This window comes from Physella acuta, unplaced genomic scaffold (assembly GCF_028476545.2).
Source record: "Physella acuta isolate Inbredline_101_S28 unplaced genomic scaffold, ASM2847654v3 ptg000291l, whole genome shotgun sequence".
In the NCBI taxonomy this organism is placed as follows: Eukaryota; Metazoa; Mollusca; class Gastropoda; family Physidae; genus Physella; species Physella acuta.
Genome location: NW_026731810.1, coordinates 1,229,672 through 1,250,604, shown reverse-complemented (window position 1 = coordinate 1,250,604; position 20,933 = coordinate 1,229,672). Strand labels below are relative to the sequence as shown.

The 20,933-nt window shown below is 36.0% G+C and overlaps 1 protein-coding gene across 1 annotated transcript in view; it reads left to right on the top strand.

The window, feature by feature from the left end:
* The first annotated feature begins 2,451 nt into the window (after nt 1–2,451).
* Nucleotides 2,452–20,933, top strand: part of LOC131939743 (furin-1-like) — a 53,073-nt gene continuing 34,591 nt past the window's right edge. The window contains exons 1-2 of the mRNA XM_059298225.1: nt 2,452–2,468; nt 8,257–8,518. Of these exons, the coding sequence (XP_059154208.1) occupies nt 8,342–8,518 (177 nt within the window). The 5' untranslated portion in view covers nt 2,452–2,468; nt 8,257–8,341. The remainder of the gene's footprint in view (nt 2,469–8,256; nt 8,519–20,933) is intronic.

Below are 20,933 nucleotides of genomic sequence, written 5' to 3'. Positions count from 1 at the left end.
ACTTTACATGTTTTATTTACAATAGAGTTACATGACTAAAAACCATTGCGCGCCTACTGAACGTGATGGCGCAGCTATTGAACGTACCGTGATGGCGCAGCTTTTGAACGTGATGACGCGTGTGGTGTGGTTGGCTAGACATGCCTAATAATTCGGTCCAAATTTTAATTAATTAATAAAAAATTAATTAGGCATCCAATTAAGTCAAATTTAGTTTCAGATTGCATTGTCTTCATGTCTTGACCCACGTGCCAACTTTGAATCGTATCGGTCAAGCAGAACTGTCCGAATTTTCACTCCTGCGTTTCTATCTAGACTGACGACTGACGACAGACAGAGGAAGTGAGTTAAATAAAAGCTTGTAAAAAAATAGTGTATACCGTAAATATCAAATTTACAAATATAAATCTTAAAAACTAATTTATCAAACGGATGTAGAATAATATAGTACTATAAAGTAGACCCTCATCTATTAAATGAAGTTATATATATATATATATATATATATATATATATATATATATATATATATATATATATATATATATATATATATATATATATATAAGAACCCAGGGGCGGAACTACAGTGCCGCCAGACAGTGGCGTAGCCAGGATCGTCTCAAGGGGGGGTTCCAATTTTTACCCGGGGACAAACTTTCGATTTGCACCCCCCCCCCTCAAACTTTCGATTTGCACCCCCCCCTCAAACTTTCGATTTGCACCCCCCCCTCAAACTTTCGATTTGCACCCCCCCCTCAAACTTTCGATTTGCACCCCCCCCTCAAACTTTCGATTTGCACCCCCCCCTCAAACTTTCGATTTGCACCCCCCCCTCAAACTTTCGATTTGCACCCCCCCCCTCAAACTTTCGATTTGCACCCCCCCCCTCAAACTTTCGATTTGCACCCCCCCCCCTCAAACTTTCGATTTGCACCCCCCCCCTCAAACTTTCGATTTGCACCCCCCCTCATACTTTTTATATATACCGAGGGGTCTATGGGGGGGGTTATGACCCCCCCTAACCCCCCCTGCCTACGCCACTGCCGCCAGACCCCGCAATGCGGGTGGGGGGGCACGCCATTTAGGGGCCCATAGCCATCCATAATATTTTTTTAATAGTTAAAAATATTATTTTCTTGAATTTTTGATTTGATGGTTGTTTTGTAAAACGATTACCGTAGCTGCGGTTTGATTATCTTTATTCTATAGACACCACCACACGCTCTTGTATATTCTTTTTACCTTTGTTTTTAAACCACTGTGAAAGCCGAGTCCTCTTTCTCCTAAAATAAACTTAGCAAAGATAAGCATACGTTCAAATTACTTCCATGACTTATTTCCCTTTTTTAACTAGTCAAATCTATGACTATACACTATCTCGTCGAAACGGTCTCATTGATATGACCCCTGCCAGTAGGAATCATTCATAAATACTCTTCAGATTTAGCTTAGCCAATACTCTTGAATAATATAACGTATGTAGCTCGTATTAGACATGCCTTATTTTAAAAATTATTTTACCTTGTGTAAGAAATAGAAGGCCTATATTTTAATGGTAAGGGTCATCTACTTTTTCATCAGGGTCATCTACTTTTTCATCTAGCTCTGAAATGAGTCGGTTGTGGGCTGTTCCAACTCAATTTGTGGGGAGTGAGGTCCACGCTGTACAAATATCTTCAGTATGCTTGTAGGTTATTAAATCAAAACTTCGTTTATCCTATAAACGTCATGTATATCATACATTTCAAACTCATGTTCTTGCTTTTAAGCAACAGATCTTAACGGTGGTTGACAATTTTTTATTTATTTGCTATTACGATCTCCATATGTCAATGCAAATTTATGCTTTTGGTTCATAAAATAGTTTTTAAAAGGTGTTTATCAGGTGTTATGGTGGTAGTGGAGGTAAGAACTTACTGCGTATGGTTTGTGGGTTGGACAAAATGGTAACGTCTATGCCAATAATGGCCAAACGATTTATTTGTCGGGAGTCATTTTGTCAGGAGCCAATATGTCGCGAGCCCATTTGTCGTGAGCCCAAATGTCCGGAGCCAATATTTCGAAAATCTATTAGTCGCGAGTCAATTTGATGGAAGCCCATTTGATTGGAGCCACCAATATGTCGAAAACCTTTTGTCTAGGCCGATTTGTTGGGGTCGTTTTGACGGTGCACCTCGCTAACAAAATTTTAAAATTGAAAGAAGTGTCATGATCACGCCGCCGCAACCCATTGATGTAATGTAACTTAGGCCTACCGCGATGCATCTTTCATTTTGGGGGAGGGGTTTAATGGGTGCTCTGATCCTCCATCATTCACCCGCCTACGCTACTGCGCAAAAAGAGGTCGTTCACTCAGTCTCCCCCCCTCCCTCACATCACCTCGCTGCCGGCTATTGTGCTTTATAACGGTATTTCTTCGATCCAGGCATACGCGGTCAAGCTTCTCGGACATCCTAGTTGCTAGGGTAAACGGAAACGTGCATTTAAAAAAAAAACAACTTTTAAAATCTTTGAAAAAGTCGTTAATGCCAAGACAAAAAGTAGAAGAGGATAATAATTTTTACATATTTTGTAATGTGTAGCCTATGAACTAGATCTAGACTAATAATATTACTAATATTATTTACACTAGATTAGATTATTAGATCGGTTTTGCTTTATACGATGTGCGCTATTTACGCTGTCGAAACAATGATGAAGAGGTCCTACATGGCACACAGTACTTTAGTTATAACAATGATAATCATAAAAGCATAAAACACATGTGTTTTCTCATATTTTTCTAAGCAGTACATTTTTTTTTCAATTAATAAAATTATTTTCATTAAGGCGTGCATTTTACAGAATACTATTTAAAAACAATAAATCTAATTTAAACCAGTAGCAAGTAATACTCCAAAAAACCTGGCCAAACAAAAAAACCCAAAAAAAAACCTGGCCAAACAAAAAAACCCAAAAAGGATTATAGCACAAGCAGTCTTCTGAATATTGTAAATGTAGGCTAGGCCTATCTATAGGAAACGGGATGTGTGTTCTGTTATTTTTATTAAAGAAGCTAGATTAGATCTAGGCTATGTGTACTTAATATTTTATTTATAATAGGGAGATTCTGTTAAATAACTATTGGATTGTGATCTACATCTAGAACTCAATTCTAGATCTAATTTAGTAGGACAAGTAGGAGGTTTGTCATTTTCAGTTTATTTCTAATCTAGAATCTAGATCTACTTTAGAAGGCCTTAGTAAAAAAAAAAAAAGGCTTAGTTTGGGCCTAGACTACTAACTTGAGTACTTGAGTCACATAAAATAAACTTAGCCTTAGGTTAGAACTTGGTTCAACTAACAGTTTGTTAGAGTTTGTTATTAGATTTCTAGATAAGTCTTGATAAGACTAATAAAAAGAGATAGACATTGACTAATCTAGAATCTAGATTCTAGACTAGATCTAGATCTTAGATCTAGTTTCTAGATTTCTTTTTTAATTTCTAGTTGTTTTAATTTAAATTTTAAATTTAAGACAGTAAATTTTACTGAGTAAAATCATCTGAAACTAGTGTACAAGTTAATGTGAAAGAGAGGGGACTAGATCTAGATCTACTCTAGGCCTAAAATAAAATTATTGCTTTTAGTAGGTTTTTCGATTCGGGAAGTCTCGTTCTCGCGGTTTTGAAGCACCCGTGTTTTGGGCGGACATATAAAATATCGAATCTTTTCTTTCTCATGAAGTACATAATAGTTAAAAATAAGGATTGTATCGTAATCGGAAAGATTTGTACTCGAAACTTCCCATGTATTTACAGGGCGAATAATTAACATTTTAATAATGGCAGCTTGACCTAATTTCTTCCTTTGTCTTTCACGAGGCCGTCGAGAGAAAGTCACGCTTATTTAGCTTGTGTTTCAAGTCGAATTATTTAAAGCAGGTGCGTTACCCAATAACTTTTTTATTAGACCCAATTTTTATAACATCTTTACTATCAAATAAAACTAGATTTGTTTAATGAAATTAGGCTGAAAACAATACATTTGCTTCTGTAAGTGGCCAACCCTCTTTTTTTTTTAAGACGCCATTTTATAATAATCTAATTGCCGATTCCGGAAGAGGTGAAGGGGTGGGGTTGGCATTGACGGACTGTTAGAGTGAAAAACACTTAACTTGAATGAAAAAAACTTTATTCGCGCTTACAATTTGAAATAAAGTTTTGATAACTTAGCCATTAAGAGACAGATATGTTTTATTTACTTATTTTAAAACTGGATCTATATATATAATTCTCCTCTTCGAGCCGTTAGAAAACAAGCTGCAAACGCTCTCCCTACCTCCCCACCCCTACATGGTTTTAGTGAGCTGTGTTCACTCTAAATGTTTACAAGCAGAGCCAACGATTTTAAACGTAGGGGGGGAGGGGGGGGGGGGAAGGAAGGTGGGGGGGGGGTTATGGTCCTTAACGAGCTACTTATAGTGTTTTAAAGAAATATTTTCAGTGTCAGCGTTGGTACTGTCGAATTCACAAATTATGAATTATTGAAAATTAGAAACAACTAAATAGCGGCGTATGTTATGCCGCGGGCCGGCTCGTTGTTAATATATCGACAGTTTTTTTTTGTTTATGGCGTGTGACTGAGTGTGTCCTTGACCTTTAAGTGCTGTTCTAGTTAGGAATGCAGGGCAGATGCCTTAGTTAGATGCCAAGAACTCATAATAGTCATCATAATTCTTAGTTAGTTTATTAAATACCACTTCAAACAGTTCTTATATTATTATTACTTGAGTAATTCATACCTTTATTAATAATTTGCTAATTGTTTCTGACAAAATATGATCATGGCACGGGCCGTCTTCAGGAAGGGGGTGGGGCGGGTGGGGGCTTAAAAAATGTCACATAGTACGTTATTTTGTCATTCTTTTGGGAAATTGTGTTTTTTGTCGTGGGGTGGGACTTTGTGAGATTTTGGTGGTGGTTTTGAGACATTAGTGGTTGGTGAGTGTAATTATGATGTCTTTTATAGATAACGAGCCGCCCCGTGGCGTATCATACGCAGCTATTTAGTTGTTTTATTTTCTACTTTTCAGTAATTCATAATTTGTGAATTCGACAGTACCAATGCTGCCATTGAAAATATTTGCTTTAAAACACTAACACCCCTCCCTTTCCCCCAACCCCTACCCTACAGCCGTCACTAAACCCGTCTACGATTTGTAAACATTAACGTGACTACAGCTCACCAGATCATGTGGGGTTGGGGTGGGGGTGGTAGTGATAGCGACAGAGAGGAAGAGAGGGGATTGTAAGGCGCGTTTGCAGCTTGTTTTCTAACGGCTCGAAGAAGAGAATTATATATATAGATATTCAGTATTATTAAATTTTGTCAATCTTTTTTTTCTCACAAAATGTTAATTATGTCCTATTCTATATTACATTGATTCTGAACATCAGAGTCAGTTTTGCCATTCAATATAATATACACCACAGACATATTTACATTGTCAGATGGCTGAAGTTTACAATTGGAAAATGTGAATTATGTCCTACACCATAACACATTGATTCTGAACATCATAGTCAGAATTTGTCAATACACCACTGACATGTTACATTGTCAGAAGTAATTTGTCTGGCTAAAACCATCAGGAGTTTAAACAATATGAACTGAGATGTATGTTTGGTATTGCAATACAAAAAAAATCAATACATCGCACTGATTCTGAACACTAAGTCAATCTAAAGTCAATATTTGTACACTGTTAAAAAAACACAAAACTGGTGGGTCATGTATATTTTTTTATTTTCAATTTTTCAACTTCAATGACAGGTACATTATTTACAATTTTATTGTCTTGCATGTGTAAATGTGTACATATAACATTTGATTTTTAAAGAATTTACTTGTTACTTGTCGTCTGTGTTGTATATATCTTTTTCAAACTTATTGACAAGTACATTAATTACAATTTATTGTCTTGTTTGTGTACATATGTACATACATATTACATAGGCTTATTTGATGATTGTAAAACTAGTTTGTTATTATGCCTGTATGTATTGTGTTGTGTAACTCCGACATAACCTGGTCCCAAATCAAGGATGAAAAAGAGAGAAGGGGACAGTCACAATTGCTTAAATCTAATCTGATATAGTATGTCTTATCTTTAGGCAGACTGTTCTGTGCCTAAAGAAAATATGTAGTCAATTTAGTGTGCTTTAGAACATAGCTTCATTTAAGATTTTTAGTTTCTATAGAAAGGAAACGCCCATTAAATGTCACACATAATTTCATAAAATAGATCCTACTTTAGATCTTCAAATACTGACTCCCATTGTAAACTGCCTAAATAATAAGTGTGCACAGTCTAAGTAATTAAAATAATAAATATGGATGATTTTAAAATTAGAACTATAAGGCTAATTTTTTGTGTTACCAATATCTGCCAACCTTATTCATTAATATTTTTTTAAAGTTATTAATCAATCTTGGTTACTTTTAGCTATCTACAATCATTTCTAAGCTATTTTAATATGCTTCTGTTAAGTTTCATTGAAAAATGTTAAAAATTAATCCAGATATCCACTCATGAAATCAGGTCACAGGTCTAGGAGTTTTTTCTTCATTAGCTATGCCACACGGACCCATGACTTTGGAATTTTTTTTCAGTCATAATGACTTTGCACAGAAAGTTTATATATGCTAAATTGACTTAGTTTACCATTGTCCTAGCTATTACTGATACTTTTTTAAAAAAAAATTTTCTTTTTAATTTTTCATCAAACTGCCTACTTTTAGTTTTATTAGGCCTAATCCCGGCTAATGAATGCCCTATTGACTAATGGGCCTTTTATAATATTTATATGGCTTTAAATTACTTTAAAATAGTAGGCCTAATAGTACTAATACTAAAAAGGTAGTGGTAGGCCATAAGTTAAGACCAGTTTAAGTCAAGTTATTAGGGCTAAATGGGCCTAATTAATATTATTATTTGTGGGTAATCTATTGTTTTAGGTACGTAAAATTGGCTGAGGCTAGTTATGTCAGAAAAAGTTGCCTCATTGTTAAGGCTTTAATAGAAGGATATTGTGATAGCCTATATTTGTGTCAAATATTAGGCCTATAGATAATTAAATAAGAAACCAAAATCAATGGCTAAATAGGGTCCTAATACAAAATAAATTAAATAGGCCTATATCAATATAGGCCTACAGGTTAGAAATTAACTTTAAACAGCATTGTTTGCCAGCAATATTTGCTATATAATAATAATATATAAACAACTGCCATTTGTTAGATAGAGTGTCTTCCCCTGAATCTTCCGCTATGTTTACCAAAAAATGACTTAAACAAGATGGCTGCTGAAGTACACGAGCTTTGGTGAAAACATTGCTTTATTTATTACTGAAAAGTTTTAATACATTTGTTTAAAAACAGGTACATGAATGAAACTTTGAAACATTTTTTAAACTTTCAAAACATAAATCTTCCTTAAAATGTGAAATAATTAGGCCTACTTAAATTTAATGAGGCACCTTCTTTTCACATTACTAGCCTCGGCCAATTTTATGTACCTAAAGTGATGACCATCTCTCCATATGCTGTGGTCAAGAAACATTAACTCTACTTCATCTGCCCACTTAAAACTACAGAAATATAAGGCTACTGATCATAAATTGATCATAGAAAATATTGTTGTTATATTATTTTGTACTGAAAACAATATTGTAAATCTGTCATTTTGCTGCTAAAACATATGTTTTATTAGCTGTTAGTACAGACTACATTTATATAATATTAAATGAGGCACAATTAATTTAAAATAAATGGTTTGTATGTTTGAACCATAAATATATCAGGTATGCTTACAATTTAATATCACATTGATTTATTAAACTCATGCCTACAGAGAATTAACTTAAATTATAGTCCAGTTATATCTATATGTTAATTATGATAGTTTGTTACGAACTATGCTCTGGTGGTTATAAAAATGATTAAGTCCTTGGTTTGACAAGTGAGAGAATGCAATGTGTCCATTATGCACACTTTTATGTGTGCACAATTACTACCTCTTATAACAACACATCAACCCTGAACTCACTCAACACTAGTCATTTAAAAGGTTAAAGTATTGTTATTAATGATTCCAGGTTGGGGTATACATACATGTTCATTGTGATAAGAACTATGCTATGCATCAAGTGTGATTAGTTTACAGTAAAACAACTTCAAATTATTAACTATCTAATTTAAATTTCATTTCAGGATTTAGAAAGGTATTGAAGCTCTTGAACAAGGATTTACAAATTAACTAACATCACCACTATAGCACCAGCTTTTGTACACTATCATGTACACAACATACACTAGGACAGCTGAGCTTCTGTATGTGTTTGTATGGATACTAGGCCTTGTTGTACTGTCCTCGTCAGAAACTTACATCAACCAGTTTGCTGTGCACATAAATGGTGGTCCTGATGTTGCAAACAGAGTGGCAAGAGAAACAGGATTTATTAACAAAGGCCAAGTAAGATTCTTTTTTTTTAAGTGTGACACATGACATCTTTCTTTGTAGTTCATAAAAGCATTGGGCCTGCCTGTTAAAGTTGAATTATTTGTCATTTAGGAAAATATATAAATCCTTGCTAAAATAATTTTTTGTATCAAACACTAAGTTACGAAAATAAACAACATGCGACATAATTTTAAATAATTGACAGTTTTAATATTATAGCATGTGATATTTTCTTTTTATTTATTGTGCTGTATCTATTAAGGAAAGGATTTATTTATTAAAAAAAAGCTTTGTAAACATAGATGCAGATGCCATTGAATGTAGATTTCACATTTGTTGGTCACTATGGCATGTTTTGTTTAGATAGCACAAAGCACAGTGCCCTGTAGGCAAGCTGATAAGAGCTGAGTGAATTTGTGAGATTTGTTGAACTGTTGATTTTCATCATCATGATAATGCTGATTAGAGCTAACATCTGGGGGTTAACAGTTTTGTTTGTTGACATTGCTTTAAATAAAACTGTCTTATTTTGCTCTTTTTCATCGTAAACAAACTGGTCATTTAAAGAAATTTTAACATATGTAAATTTTTGAGACTTAAGTCAATAGATTAGGGCCTATCTGTTTTTGTTTTGTCATTTAATTTTAATATTTGCTGATATCTTAAAGTATTTATCCACTTTCCTTTATTTGTAAATGTTGAATACCTTTCAGTGGGTTTTGGCAGGTTGTCAAAATATTTCCTTTTACAGCATGGGGCAGTTTCACAATGTTTTTTTAATAGTTTTTAAGTTAAGACTGTCTTTGTCCTGTAGTTAAGATGTGTGTGCAATAGACTACTACTTGTCAAAACTTTTTTGCCTTCATTTGCACAAGGTAAAATAAGAACAAGAAGTGTACTTCATTTTTTAGTCAGTTTACGACTAGAGTTGGTGTAGGCCTACTGATTAGGTTAAGTTAACAGCAAGCCAAGCCCCTTAAGTTTAGGACGTGTTGGTGTATTGATTAGGTAAAGTTAACAGCAAACCAAGCCCCTTAGGTTTAGGACGTGTTGGTGTATTGATTAGGTAAAGTTAACAGCAAACCAAGCCCCTTAGGTTTAGGACGTGTTGGTGTATTGATTAGGTAAAGTTAACAGCAAACCAAGCCCCTTAGGTTTAGGACTAGTGTTGGTGTATTGATTAGGTAAAGTTAACAGCAAACCAAGCCCCTTAGGTTTAGGACGTGTTGGTGTATTGATTAGGTAAAGTTAACAGCAAACCAAGCCCCTTAGGTTTAGGACGTGTTGGTGTATTGATTAGGTAAAGTTAACAGCAAACCAAGCCCCTTAGGTTTAGGACTAGTGTTGGTGTATTGATTAGGTAAAGTTAACAGCAAACCAAGCCCCTTAGGTTTTTGACCAGGGTGAGTGCTTTTATCAGGTCAAGATCTCATATCAGCAACCCTGAATCAGAATTACAAATTGCCAATCTGAATGCCATTGCTTTAACCGTTTGCCTGTCTCTGGTTTTCCTGTAAAGTACAAAGTAAACCTATGGATAATGCAATATTTAGATGTCACAGAAGAACAAGACAATCAAAGAGTATTTACATTCTGTGTTTACCCTACGATCCTAGTTAAAAATATTGTCATATTTTCATGCTGTGATGGGAGGAAAGGGAGAAAACTTGCCAGATTTTAGAAAAAGCAGACAGCCACGGGGGTTTGTATGTGTGCGTGTCTGTGTTTACTAAGAGTTAAATCGCAAGCTTGTCTCAATCTCTCACGTGCCCGCATAAGGACGTTAGTCTTAACAGGTATTGCTGGTCTCTGTTTTCGTGGACTTTATCAAGGCATATTTCTCCCCCGTTTTTTCCTTTCTGCACTTCTTCGCTACAGATTTTTGTTTACGCTGCGCTATAATGGGGGTACGCAGTTGGCTGTAATGTTTAACAATGCTTGTTTGAAATAAGATTATCTGTTTTATTATTCTTGCTCAGCTTTTATAATATTTTTCCTATTTGTTTGTGGAGGACTAGCTTTGTGTCGGATTTGAAGAGATAAGCTATAGAATACGTTGGTATGCTAGAATAGCGTGTGTCAATGGATAACAATCCCATTATGCGCTGATTCCATGTTAAGCCGGGGACAAAGAAATGACGAGGGGATAATATTTGGGTTCACAATCGAGTTTCAGGGGATTGGGTGCAGTGTTTCTTTCGGGGGAGGGGGTGAACACTGGCTAAATAATATATTTTCAATTTCGTCTGGGAAGGGAGGTGCAAATAGGAAAAGCGTACTTTTAAGTTATGTATCACTAATGTAGATACCATTTGAAGCAGGTTAAACTTTTGTGGTACACGTCTCAGAGCTGTCTAGCACCCATTTTACGCTGGTAGAAAATGTATAGAAAATATGAGCCGCCTAACTGCTGTCTGTGCAGTACGTTTGAGAGAAAGCCAGTGTTTCCGGCCAATTTATTTCAAATCCCTGGTTTTATTACTCTGCTGTACATTGAGTGGACATGTGTTGTCAAGCTTGCCCGAAGTCACGTCCCACAAAACCCTATTTAGTGTCTGTCTTAACCACGTGATATTTGTCCTTTTGGTTAAATGGATGTGTCGTTTCAATGAATTTCTCATACTTTTAGAAAGGAATAGGCATACATAGTTACATGATATTAAATTCTATTACCAAACGAGCTGAAATATTACATGAAACAGGTGTAGCCTACCTGACATAAAGCCTACCGAAACAGCTGTTACCAACTTCAACTGGTGTCTATTATATTTTTCTCTATAAAAAATATCAAATATCTCGTAAAATCCTTGTAAAACGACCCACTGCTAACTGTGGGCTAGTGTGTAGATTTTTGTTTGGGGGGTGAGCGGATGAAGCATTTACGCGGTATTTTTTTATTAGCATGGCCATATTAGTCGCATTGTTATGGATTTTTAAATTCAAAACAGTGCCTACGACATTTAATTGAGCCTGAAATCACAATTACATGTTTATTCATTCGATCTATGAGTAATTGCTGGAGCATTTTGTGATAGAACACAATCCCAATGCTTTTAAATTAAACGAAAGTATATTTCATGGCTATGAAATATTGCTCACGTTTCCCCGGCCCATGTTCGATAAATGAACGTGATCCCGTTTATATCTTCAACGGTCTAGTGTACAATACGTCCAAAGAGCGAAAGTTGCTAGATCTATGTTGTTGACTGGCCCCAATGGCGTTTGTCTGAAGCTATGAAAAGTTAATGTTCTGTATTTCACTTTAGGGCTTTTAAACATTTCGTCATAAATACCCACAGTAATTCCATTTGAAATGTAAGTTCAAACCGATAAGTGATTAGCAGCAGGGGCGTAGCGGGGGGGGGGGGGGGGGGCGGGGGGTGCGGACCGCACCGGGTGACACCATTTAGGGGGGGTGACACCAAGGCAAAAAATAGCAAAATATATAGAGAAAAACTCGAGGGGGGGGGGTGCAAATCGAAAGTTTGAGGGGGGGGGGGTGCAAATCGAAAACTTGAGGGGGGGGGTGCAAATCGAAAATTTGAAAGTTTGTCCCTGGGAAGGGTCTCTATGCCTCTGGGGGGTGACACCATTAAGTGCCGCACCGGGTGACACCCGACCTCGCTACGCCACTGATTAGCAGTACAAACATATTTCTATACCTGACTTGATTGACTTTGGATTTGAAATTATGTTTTCTGTGAGAATAGTTACGCTTCATCTAAGCGTAATATGCAGGTGTGTCGCATCGAAGATTGATATAAAAATACGAGGTCTCACTCATATTAGTTTAACTATAAGTACCATTAAAATATCATGGAGTAATCACGTACAATATTTCTCATTGTCATGGGCAATTTTCTCGACCGATGTCGAACTGTTTCTTTTAATTGTGCAAAAAGGTGATGTTTTGCACTCTGTACTCTTAATATAAGGAGAAAAATTGTGTAGTTATTTGGGTGTATGCCACATTTAGGTTGGTGGACCATTTTTGGCTTTAAAACCCCTAAGCTGGATGCAAATCTCTAAAAGAAATACCACCCTCCCCCTCTCTACGTTGCTAATATCACACGAGTACCCAAAACCTCCCTAGAGGAAATAAGAATAATTTGAAAATGTCTGCAGGACGACGGCGAATGACAACATGTGTATGATGCCTGATGGGCCAGAATGGGATTTGAGAGTCTGGTGATGAAAGCAGACAAAAAAACAGACGTTGGCTCTGTAATTGTATTAGCCTTTACACAATTACCAGCCCTGCATTAATGAATAATAGATAAACAAGAAAAAATAAGGTTTTAACTCAAGTCTGAAAAATGTGTTTTAGAGTTTATTTAGGAAATTTCTAATAAATTATTTGTAAACTTTTCGAACTTAAACAATTAGTTAAAAAAAACAACAATGCATTTTCTCATGTGTAATCTGTGACTGCCATGAAGCGCCAGCACATGTATTTAAAAAAAAATGAGATGCCTATAAAACATACAGGCCTATTTTACCAGTGATTGTTTCATAAGAGTTACACTACATGTGATATTTAGCAGCGTTCAATTTACAATATATGCATAGAAATAAAAAATAGAGTAAGTCATAGGAAATATTTTTTTTGGTCTCGGTTATTACATTCGTATGCAAGATTGTACGAATCTGTTTGTCGAGATCGATATGCTAGGGGTTCCCAAACTATTGATTACTGTCGTTTGGGGTCAGGAATGGGTTAAGTTGGTTCTGGCCTGCGGTTTTCTTGCTGGTCCAGTCTTGCTTTAAATATAACTCCTGCTCAGAACAACTAGTCACACGTTAGTAGACACTAGTTTATATTAAATTAGACCCTTCATACGCCGAACGAAGGACCGCTGTAATGAGCCAGTTATTGCATTCTTGTATATTAATAGATATGGCGTGAAAGTGGTTTTGTTGGTGAGCTAAATTATTATCGTGTGAGATAAAGGCAATGTAGCCACGTCATATCACGTCGTTGGTCTTTTTAGATAATTTTGTTGTAGATGGCCGACCTTCGTGCTATAGATTATAAGATTAAGCGGGAGGATGAGCAATGGCCATAGTGGTGCGTGTGCTGCTACAAACATTCAACGTTCTGTTCTATTGTCATTTACCACGCCCACACTTTCCAAGCCACCGCTATGTTTATTTTAACAGCAGCTTCAAAGCCGGATGCTGAAACGTTTTATTAATTCCCCCTTTTTAATATCCGCCTTTTTTACGACTTAGTGTCGCTGAGAATAATATATCGGTCTCGCGTTTTGGAGTTAAAAACCCCACACACCAGCTATATTTTAATAATCTTCTCTGTGTGACAGTTCTGGATATTTTGTTTCGCTTTAAAAAAAGTTTTATTTCAAACATGCATCATACCCTGCTGCCATAAACAGATCGGTTTCATCATCCCGCGGAGTTCCGGTGCGTATCGATCGTGTGACGTCATTGGTACTCTCCCCTTTCGCCCATCTTTTGAGAATGTTTTAGAAACACGATGTTGCGCGGATATCAAGAAGGATGTTAATTAATAATAGTTTAACCGCTGTCTGATGTTAATAGCCCCTGGGGTATATTTTGGGACCGCGGCGTCTTCCTTAGATGTGAAAACTAACGTCTGTTGGTGCTTTAGGGCGGTTGACGATGTGACTTATTTTTTCATGGCGTTGCTCCACGTGGGGCTTTAATTACCAGATAGTTTTTTCCCTTTAAGCCAGAGGAACGGCTAGGTTTAGATTTGTGTATTGTTACTGTCGATGTTTGTCTTTTACCGTGTCCTAATTGAAGGGGCGTCCATAGATTAAGTCATGCTTTAAACTCAAATTACAGCGCCCACAACCTACCAGATTGTCACAACACGCAAGATCCCCCCCCCCCTCATTTGTGCCGTCGTTTATTGAAACCTTTTTAACATAAAAATACCAGAAGATCCAGGCATCTTTGATGATACTGTCTGAGTGAATCGCGGCAAGTTGAACATAAAATAAACATTTTTTTAAAAACCTTCTTGGTTTTTTCATTGCATTCGATGCTTTTTAAAAGCTTATCCCTATAGTGCCGAGGTCTGTTTTATCAAATATTTGTCTACTTTCAGTAAAATGACAAAGCCTGTCCGATCTTGTTTAGACGGTTATTCCACTGTTTAAAAAAATCCCGCAGGCACGTGAAAGCCATGATGTAATTTTTGGCGGTTGTTGACACGAAGAAGTCAAAGATCCCGCTGAAATAAGACTTTGTGGAAGGGCACGGTTGAGAAAATATTACCTTTGGATTTAGTGGGCTCGCAATCAATAAATCCCTATCATGCTCTTTCGTTCTGTTTGTTCACTTCCGTTGTGGTGGGAAGCCTGACTTCCCCCCATTGGTATGAATGTTTTATGTGGGGTGTTAGCACGGCGAGTTTATTGCCTGTCGTGTCTTCCACCCTATACAGCCTGCATGTCGGCTCTTTGACTTGATGCTCCGGGAGTCGGGTAAACAGGGCTTTACGTGCCACCGCGTCATTTGGCGTTTGTTGTTTTTAAACTATCCCCAAGTTGTTTTTTCACCTTAAAAAAAACAAACAAACAAACATACGCTGATATAATCTGTATCTGCAGATTATGAATATCCACGTATTCCTATTGTTAGTTTTTACTATAGTGTTACTAAAACAGCCTAGCTTACCCTCTATTCAAACATTAAAACGAGTCATAACTATAAACCGAATATATCGGTTTTTTTGTCGGTATTTATTGCCGGTTTATTGGTGTGTAATATCGATTGTATGAACCCTACAAGTTAATGTTCAAAGGGTTAGTTTGAATTAATTTCCAGTCAGTTGAAGGAAATTGACATTAATTATTTAGAAATATGAACTCTAATATTTTGCACCACGGATTGCATAAAACAATTTTTAAAATGGACCAATCAAAGAACAAAGGATTTATTTTTCTTCTTCATTCGTTTTACCCGCACACATTTACTGCGATAACCGAAGCCATTGATTGATCTGAAACGTCAATCACCGACCTCTTCATGTTTTTCCCGGAAGATGTTACTTCATTTTTTCCATAGCTATTGAAGTGGTTTCAACATAACAACACACTTTAACGCTGCGTGTCTGATGCAGCTTGTAGCTAAAACATCTAAAAGATTTCTCTTGATTCCGGTTGGCTGAGTAATGTTTTTTAAGTGCACGATGTGCAGTATGAGTTCAAAGGTCAAGGTTTGGAGTTTTTACCATTAGCAATGTGCCTACGGTTAAATTAGCTGTCACTTGAACCAAACCAACCAACCGTTGCAGGCATCCGCTTTAACCCTCCAGTCATCAACTTTAACTCTCTACATTTAAGTAAAACCAAAGCTTTTAACGGTGGCTTAGCCACAATTTTTTTTATCACCAGAGGCAAATACCCGATTTTTGTGTGCTGTAAAATTATTTACACGGTAAAAGGAGCGTTACCTCTGCTCCGCATGTAAAGAGCTATTATAAAATTGTCTTGTGACGTCTTTCTTTTGTACTGTTATGTTTGTCCATAAAAAAAACGGTAAAATGTCCGAATAGAAGCCAAGCAAAGAAGTTTGGCTACATCGTGCTAGACACATTACTGACACCAATGTCAGCGTACGAGTGGGTGATTGCTCTCAGTTTGTTACCAGTCGAGGTCTCTGGTAGTCACAGCGGGATGTTGAGCACTGCTTGCTGTTCCCATAGGAGCAGCGTCGGTAGGGAGTTCAATTAGCTGATTAAAGATGTACCGTGGGTGTCAGTGTGGGAGTAGCTTGCCTACATTAGCTTGGATAGGTGATTAAAATATTTGGGTTATCTTATTGGACCAATGGAAAAGAGTACCTACATTTTCTTGAATAAGGGATTAAAATATCTGGGTTATCTTATTGGACCAATGGAAAAGAGTACCTACATTTTCTTGAATAAGGGATTAAAATATCTGGGTTATCTTATTGGAATAGCTTGCCTACATTTGCTTGAATAAGGGATTAAAATATCTGGGTTATTTTATTGGAATAGCTTGCCTACATTTGCTTGAATAAGGGATTAAAATATCTGGGTTATCTTATTGGAATAGCTTGCCTATATTTGCTTGGATAGTTGATTAAAATATCTTGGCTATCTTATTGGAATTGCTTGCCTACATTTGCTTGGATAGGTGATTAAAATATCTGGTTTATCTTATTGGAATAGCTTGCCTGCATGAATACGTTTTTAAAGTGTGGGTGTAAATATTCTTATTGCTTTTCTCATTCCCTGCTTACTTTAATAAGTATTAAAAATATATCAAGATTAATAACATAAATTGTTGTTAACTATTGTTTCCCTTCCTGGCAATGTTTTATCACTTGATATCTGTACGGCAAAGAAGTTTATAAATAGCTACCAGACATACTGTATCGTATGTCATTAAATAGCCTGAACTATTTTAACAGCACTATCATATTCGTTGATCAGATTGACAATCTTTTGCAGGAGTATGCTGTAATCGATTGAAATGTCTGTCTTGGTGTCATCTGTCTTTTTCCCAACCTAACACAGTGCCAGAGAAAACTTCATCAGTATAGGCAAATATAAAATCCACGAGTAACTACTTCTCTAGTAGCTTATTTTATATTAAAAAACCATTTATATCTAATAGAGTGTGTTTGATGTCCTCTTGAAACTGTTGAACCAGGAAGCTAATGTTTAGGTTGTCATTACTGGGCTTATAGAAACCTTTTCAAAGCGCGGGGTTAACAAAGCGATAGTTGCGTAAGACTGCTACTTAACGGCATGGAAAAAAGTCTTAATACATTAAAAAAGGACAGTGTTAAGAGAAAACGGTGTCTGTCAGAATGTAGATTCAAGACTCCCAGATACCATCTGAATCATAGCACATTTTTTAAGGAGAAAATCTCCTTGTGGAACTCGAATTAGATTTATGTACCCCATTAATAAAGTACAAGGCCAGTCGCGTAAAATCTTTAGAGAATAAAATTAAGAGTGAAATTGATTGCCGGACACAAAGTTCGTAATGACTGACTGTCGTATAGATTTAAAACTTTAAACCCGATCTTTGTCCCCGGTTGGTGGAGTTAAATCAATCAATTGATTGGATCTGGTAGTCGTGAAATCAGGTTGCTCCTATGTGCTAGGTTATTTTAAGGTCTGATTAAGGCAGTTCTACCCACGAGTTCTATCCATTCCAAAACGTTGATTCAATCTTCTAGATCTAGCTCGCGACGCTATTTACATTCTAACAGATGGACGGTTAAGATTTGTTCGAAAAGACAGTAATGAAAGACATTTGATTCTGTTTCTTTTACTGCGCACTTTTGATAAAAGAAACGGTAATACCTTGCCTAGTTATTCCATTGGTTCAGATCACATTGTTTTCACTTCCCATAATTTTGTGTGTAAAAATCTCGTTTTATGGAGAAAATCATATCGAGTTAAACTTTGAATGGCGTAACTTACGTTAAAACATATTTGCGGTATTTAAAATTGTTTGTATTAGAATAAAATTCTCGGAAATTGTAGAGCCATTATACCTGTTGATCTTCCTTGTTTAAATATAGCCGTGCATAAATTGTAAGGTAGGCATTAAAAACAGTTCCGGTATCAGGTTCAAGTGTGTCCGCCTGTACACTGAATCTACCCAACCGCCGTTGCCATCAGAGCTTATGACTACTAATATGGTTTGGGTATTCCCAGAAGAGACTTTTTACATTAAATATTCCTTGGTCTCCATTACCTTCGTTTGTAACCAAGAACTTTAGGTACTTGGTTGGTTTCTGTTTATACCTGGAATGGTTTTCCCAAAGTATGACTACGCTTGAAGTGACATGTTAATATATATATTAGGAATCCTTTCTTAAAACAAGAATGAAATGATTTTATGACAGAAAAAAGGGCTTCGGGAATTTTATCTTTACAAAATATTTTGTGTTGAATCTTAGGTGGTTTCTGTTTAAACTTGAGATGGTTTCTCCCAGTTCCTGGATACGCTTGAAGAGGCACATTAGGAAATCGTTTTAGTAATATCCTTTATAGACAGACACACCATGATTGTATGTAACAGGACGGGATTTGGGTAATTCACCTGCATTTTACGGGGAGTTTTAGCCGCCGCTACTGGACATTTAACATATGCGTTTTCTGACCTACTTTTTAAGCAGCAGGTGCATCATGTTTTTCCCTCAATATTTAAAAGAAAAAAGCACTTATTAAAAAAAAAAACCTGTTCTTCTTTCTACCCCAGATCAACAACTTTTTTAACATCCTGGGACATAAATTATGTCGCCATCCACGATTGGTTGAAACCATTTTTAATAGCAAAATCAGTCTAATTAGGTTTGATCAAACCGTTTTTTCCCCCCGCGAAATTATTATCTAAGAAACAGATGCATTTTTAACATCCTGGGAATTTCTAAGCAGGCTAATGCGTGCGCAGGAAGTGCACCACTCCTCTGTGCTGCACTTGATACGCTGTTTTTGCATCTTTCATTTTTAGTCCAGTGGTTTTTACCATTTACATACATTCATGATTTGTAAATTTAAAGAAAAGGCTTACTAATATCATTTAGATACACGTATACATTAGTAATACATGGCATACCAACATCTTCAGCTTTGTGTCACATGTTACATCATCAAACAATACATCATATCTCATTATTTTGTATTGTGCAGATTCATAGATATTCTATAGTGTTGAATTAAATTCTGTTTAGATATATTGTACCAGAGCCTATTATTTCCTTTCTGAAATCTCTCTTATCTGTCCTTATCTTACCAGACATGAAACCAAAACCAAACGTCTTTCCATCTGAACGCTTTGTTACAAGTGCGTGTCTTGGTTTTTTTTTTATAAATACAATTATGTAAGGCAATTAGTTAAATTTTTTAATATAACGATTCTTACAAACTTGGCACGAACGCATAACATATAATTAGGATCAAATGAGAGCGTGCCCGTCGCGCTAACAATGGCAGATGTAGTTTAAACATTCAAATTTTGATGCATTGCTTCCAGAAGTTTTTGTAACGACTCTCAAGGAATAGATAAAATCGGCTGCCAGGAAATTCTCTCCCCCTAATCGTTGAGCTAATCAATTACTTGAAACAAGTATCGAATTTTTTTTTACGATGGCTTAGCCGGACTGGCCAATTATTCTAATCTAAGATCACCTGAATGCTCTAGAGATATAGTTGACCTGCCAACGTCTTTTTGTCACAAGCGGGGTCTGTGCTAACAGGTCTTCAAGTAACACATTTGAATAGTAAATGTAGGTGCCATCTAACGGCCATCTGCTTTTCTATTTAAAAAGACCAATCCCTGAACTTTCACACAGTTGAAGATACAATTTATATTTGTTAAAACAATAAAATAAATAAATTAAAAAACAATAAAAAAAAACATTTACGTCAAGAACTGAAATCTGATAAATAAAAACGTCTTTTTCTTGTATAGATTCTATATAAACAATCCTTACTCTTGTCACTGTAGGACAAAACCCTTTCATTGACCAGTCCAGATTTAAATTATACACGAAGTAATTATCACGTCTCAAAGCTATTTTCCCCTCACTGGTCGTTTTCTCAATGTGCTTTCTATTTTTTTATTATCAGGGTTCTGGCTTGCCTTGTAATGTCTTGTTTTGTCATTCTTGACATAGTAGAATAGAATGGATAGATACTAGGTTGACATCACATCGTTTTACATAGTATACACCTGTTATCCAGAAGATCGATGTAATAATAGGTTTAGAGTTTTTCGAAGTACAAACCGCTGTCAGGCATTTATACGTTATGATTGTCATTGTTTGCTTGAAACAATCAAGGTAATGGCTTTTTCTTGCCTCGGAAATGTTAAACAAAAATGAGAGAATATTGGAGAATAGGCTTTTATGTTTTTGTGTGATACGTTTCCATCTATCTATTATTATATACTAATACTTATGTTTCAAAGCCTTAACGATGTTAAATGATAGTTTTTTTTAAAAATCATATAGATAGAAAGATCTTTGTAAGCCGTAAATGATAGTTATTATATAGCTCTTACATCTTGTGTTGTTCTCCCAATCCACATTTGCTTGTTCTACGGGTTTAATTACAGCCTGACATAAATAACAAAGTAAATAACAGTTTGCGTAAATAATTAATTAATCGCGTCATACTTGAAAACATAGGCTCAACGGTAATTTAAATCTTCGGTCGCCCTTAAAAATATAATTAAGAAAAGGTTAAGCAGTAACTGGTAAACTGATGCAGAGAGATGAGAGTGCCATGTGAATGTTTGTTTTGAACAAGTACGTACTGGGTAACTAAACACACTTATGTTGAACAATACCACAGGGTAACTAAACACGTTGGTGTTGATCAATATAACAGGGTAACTAAACACGTTTATGTTGAACTATACAACAGGGTAACTAAACACGTTTTTGTCGAACA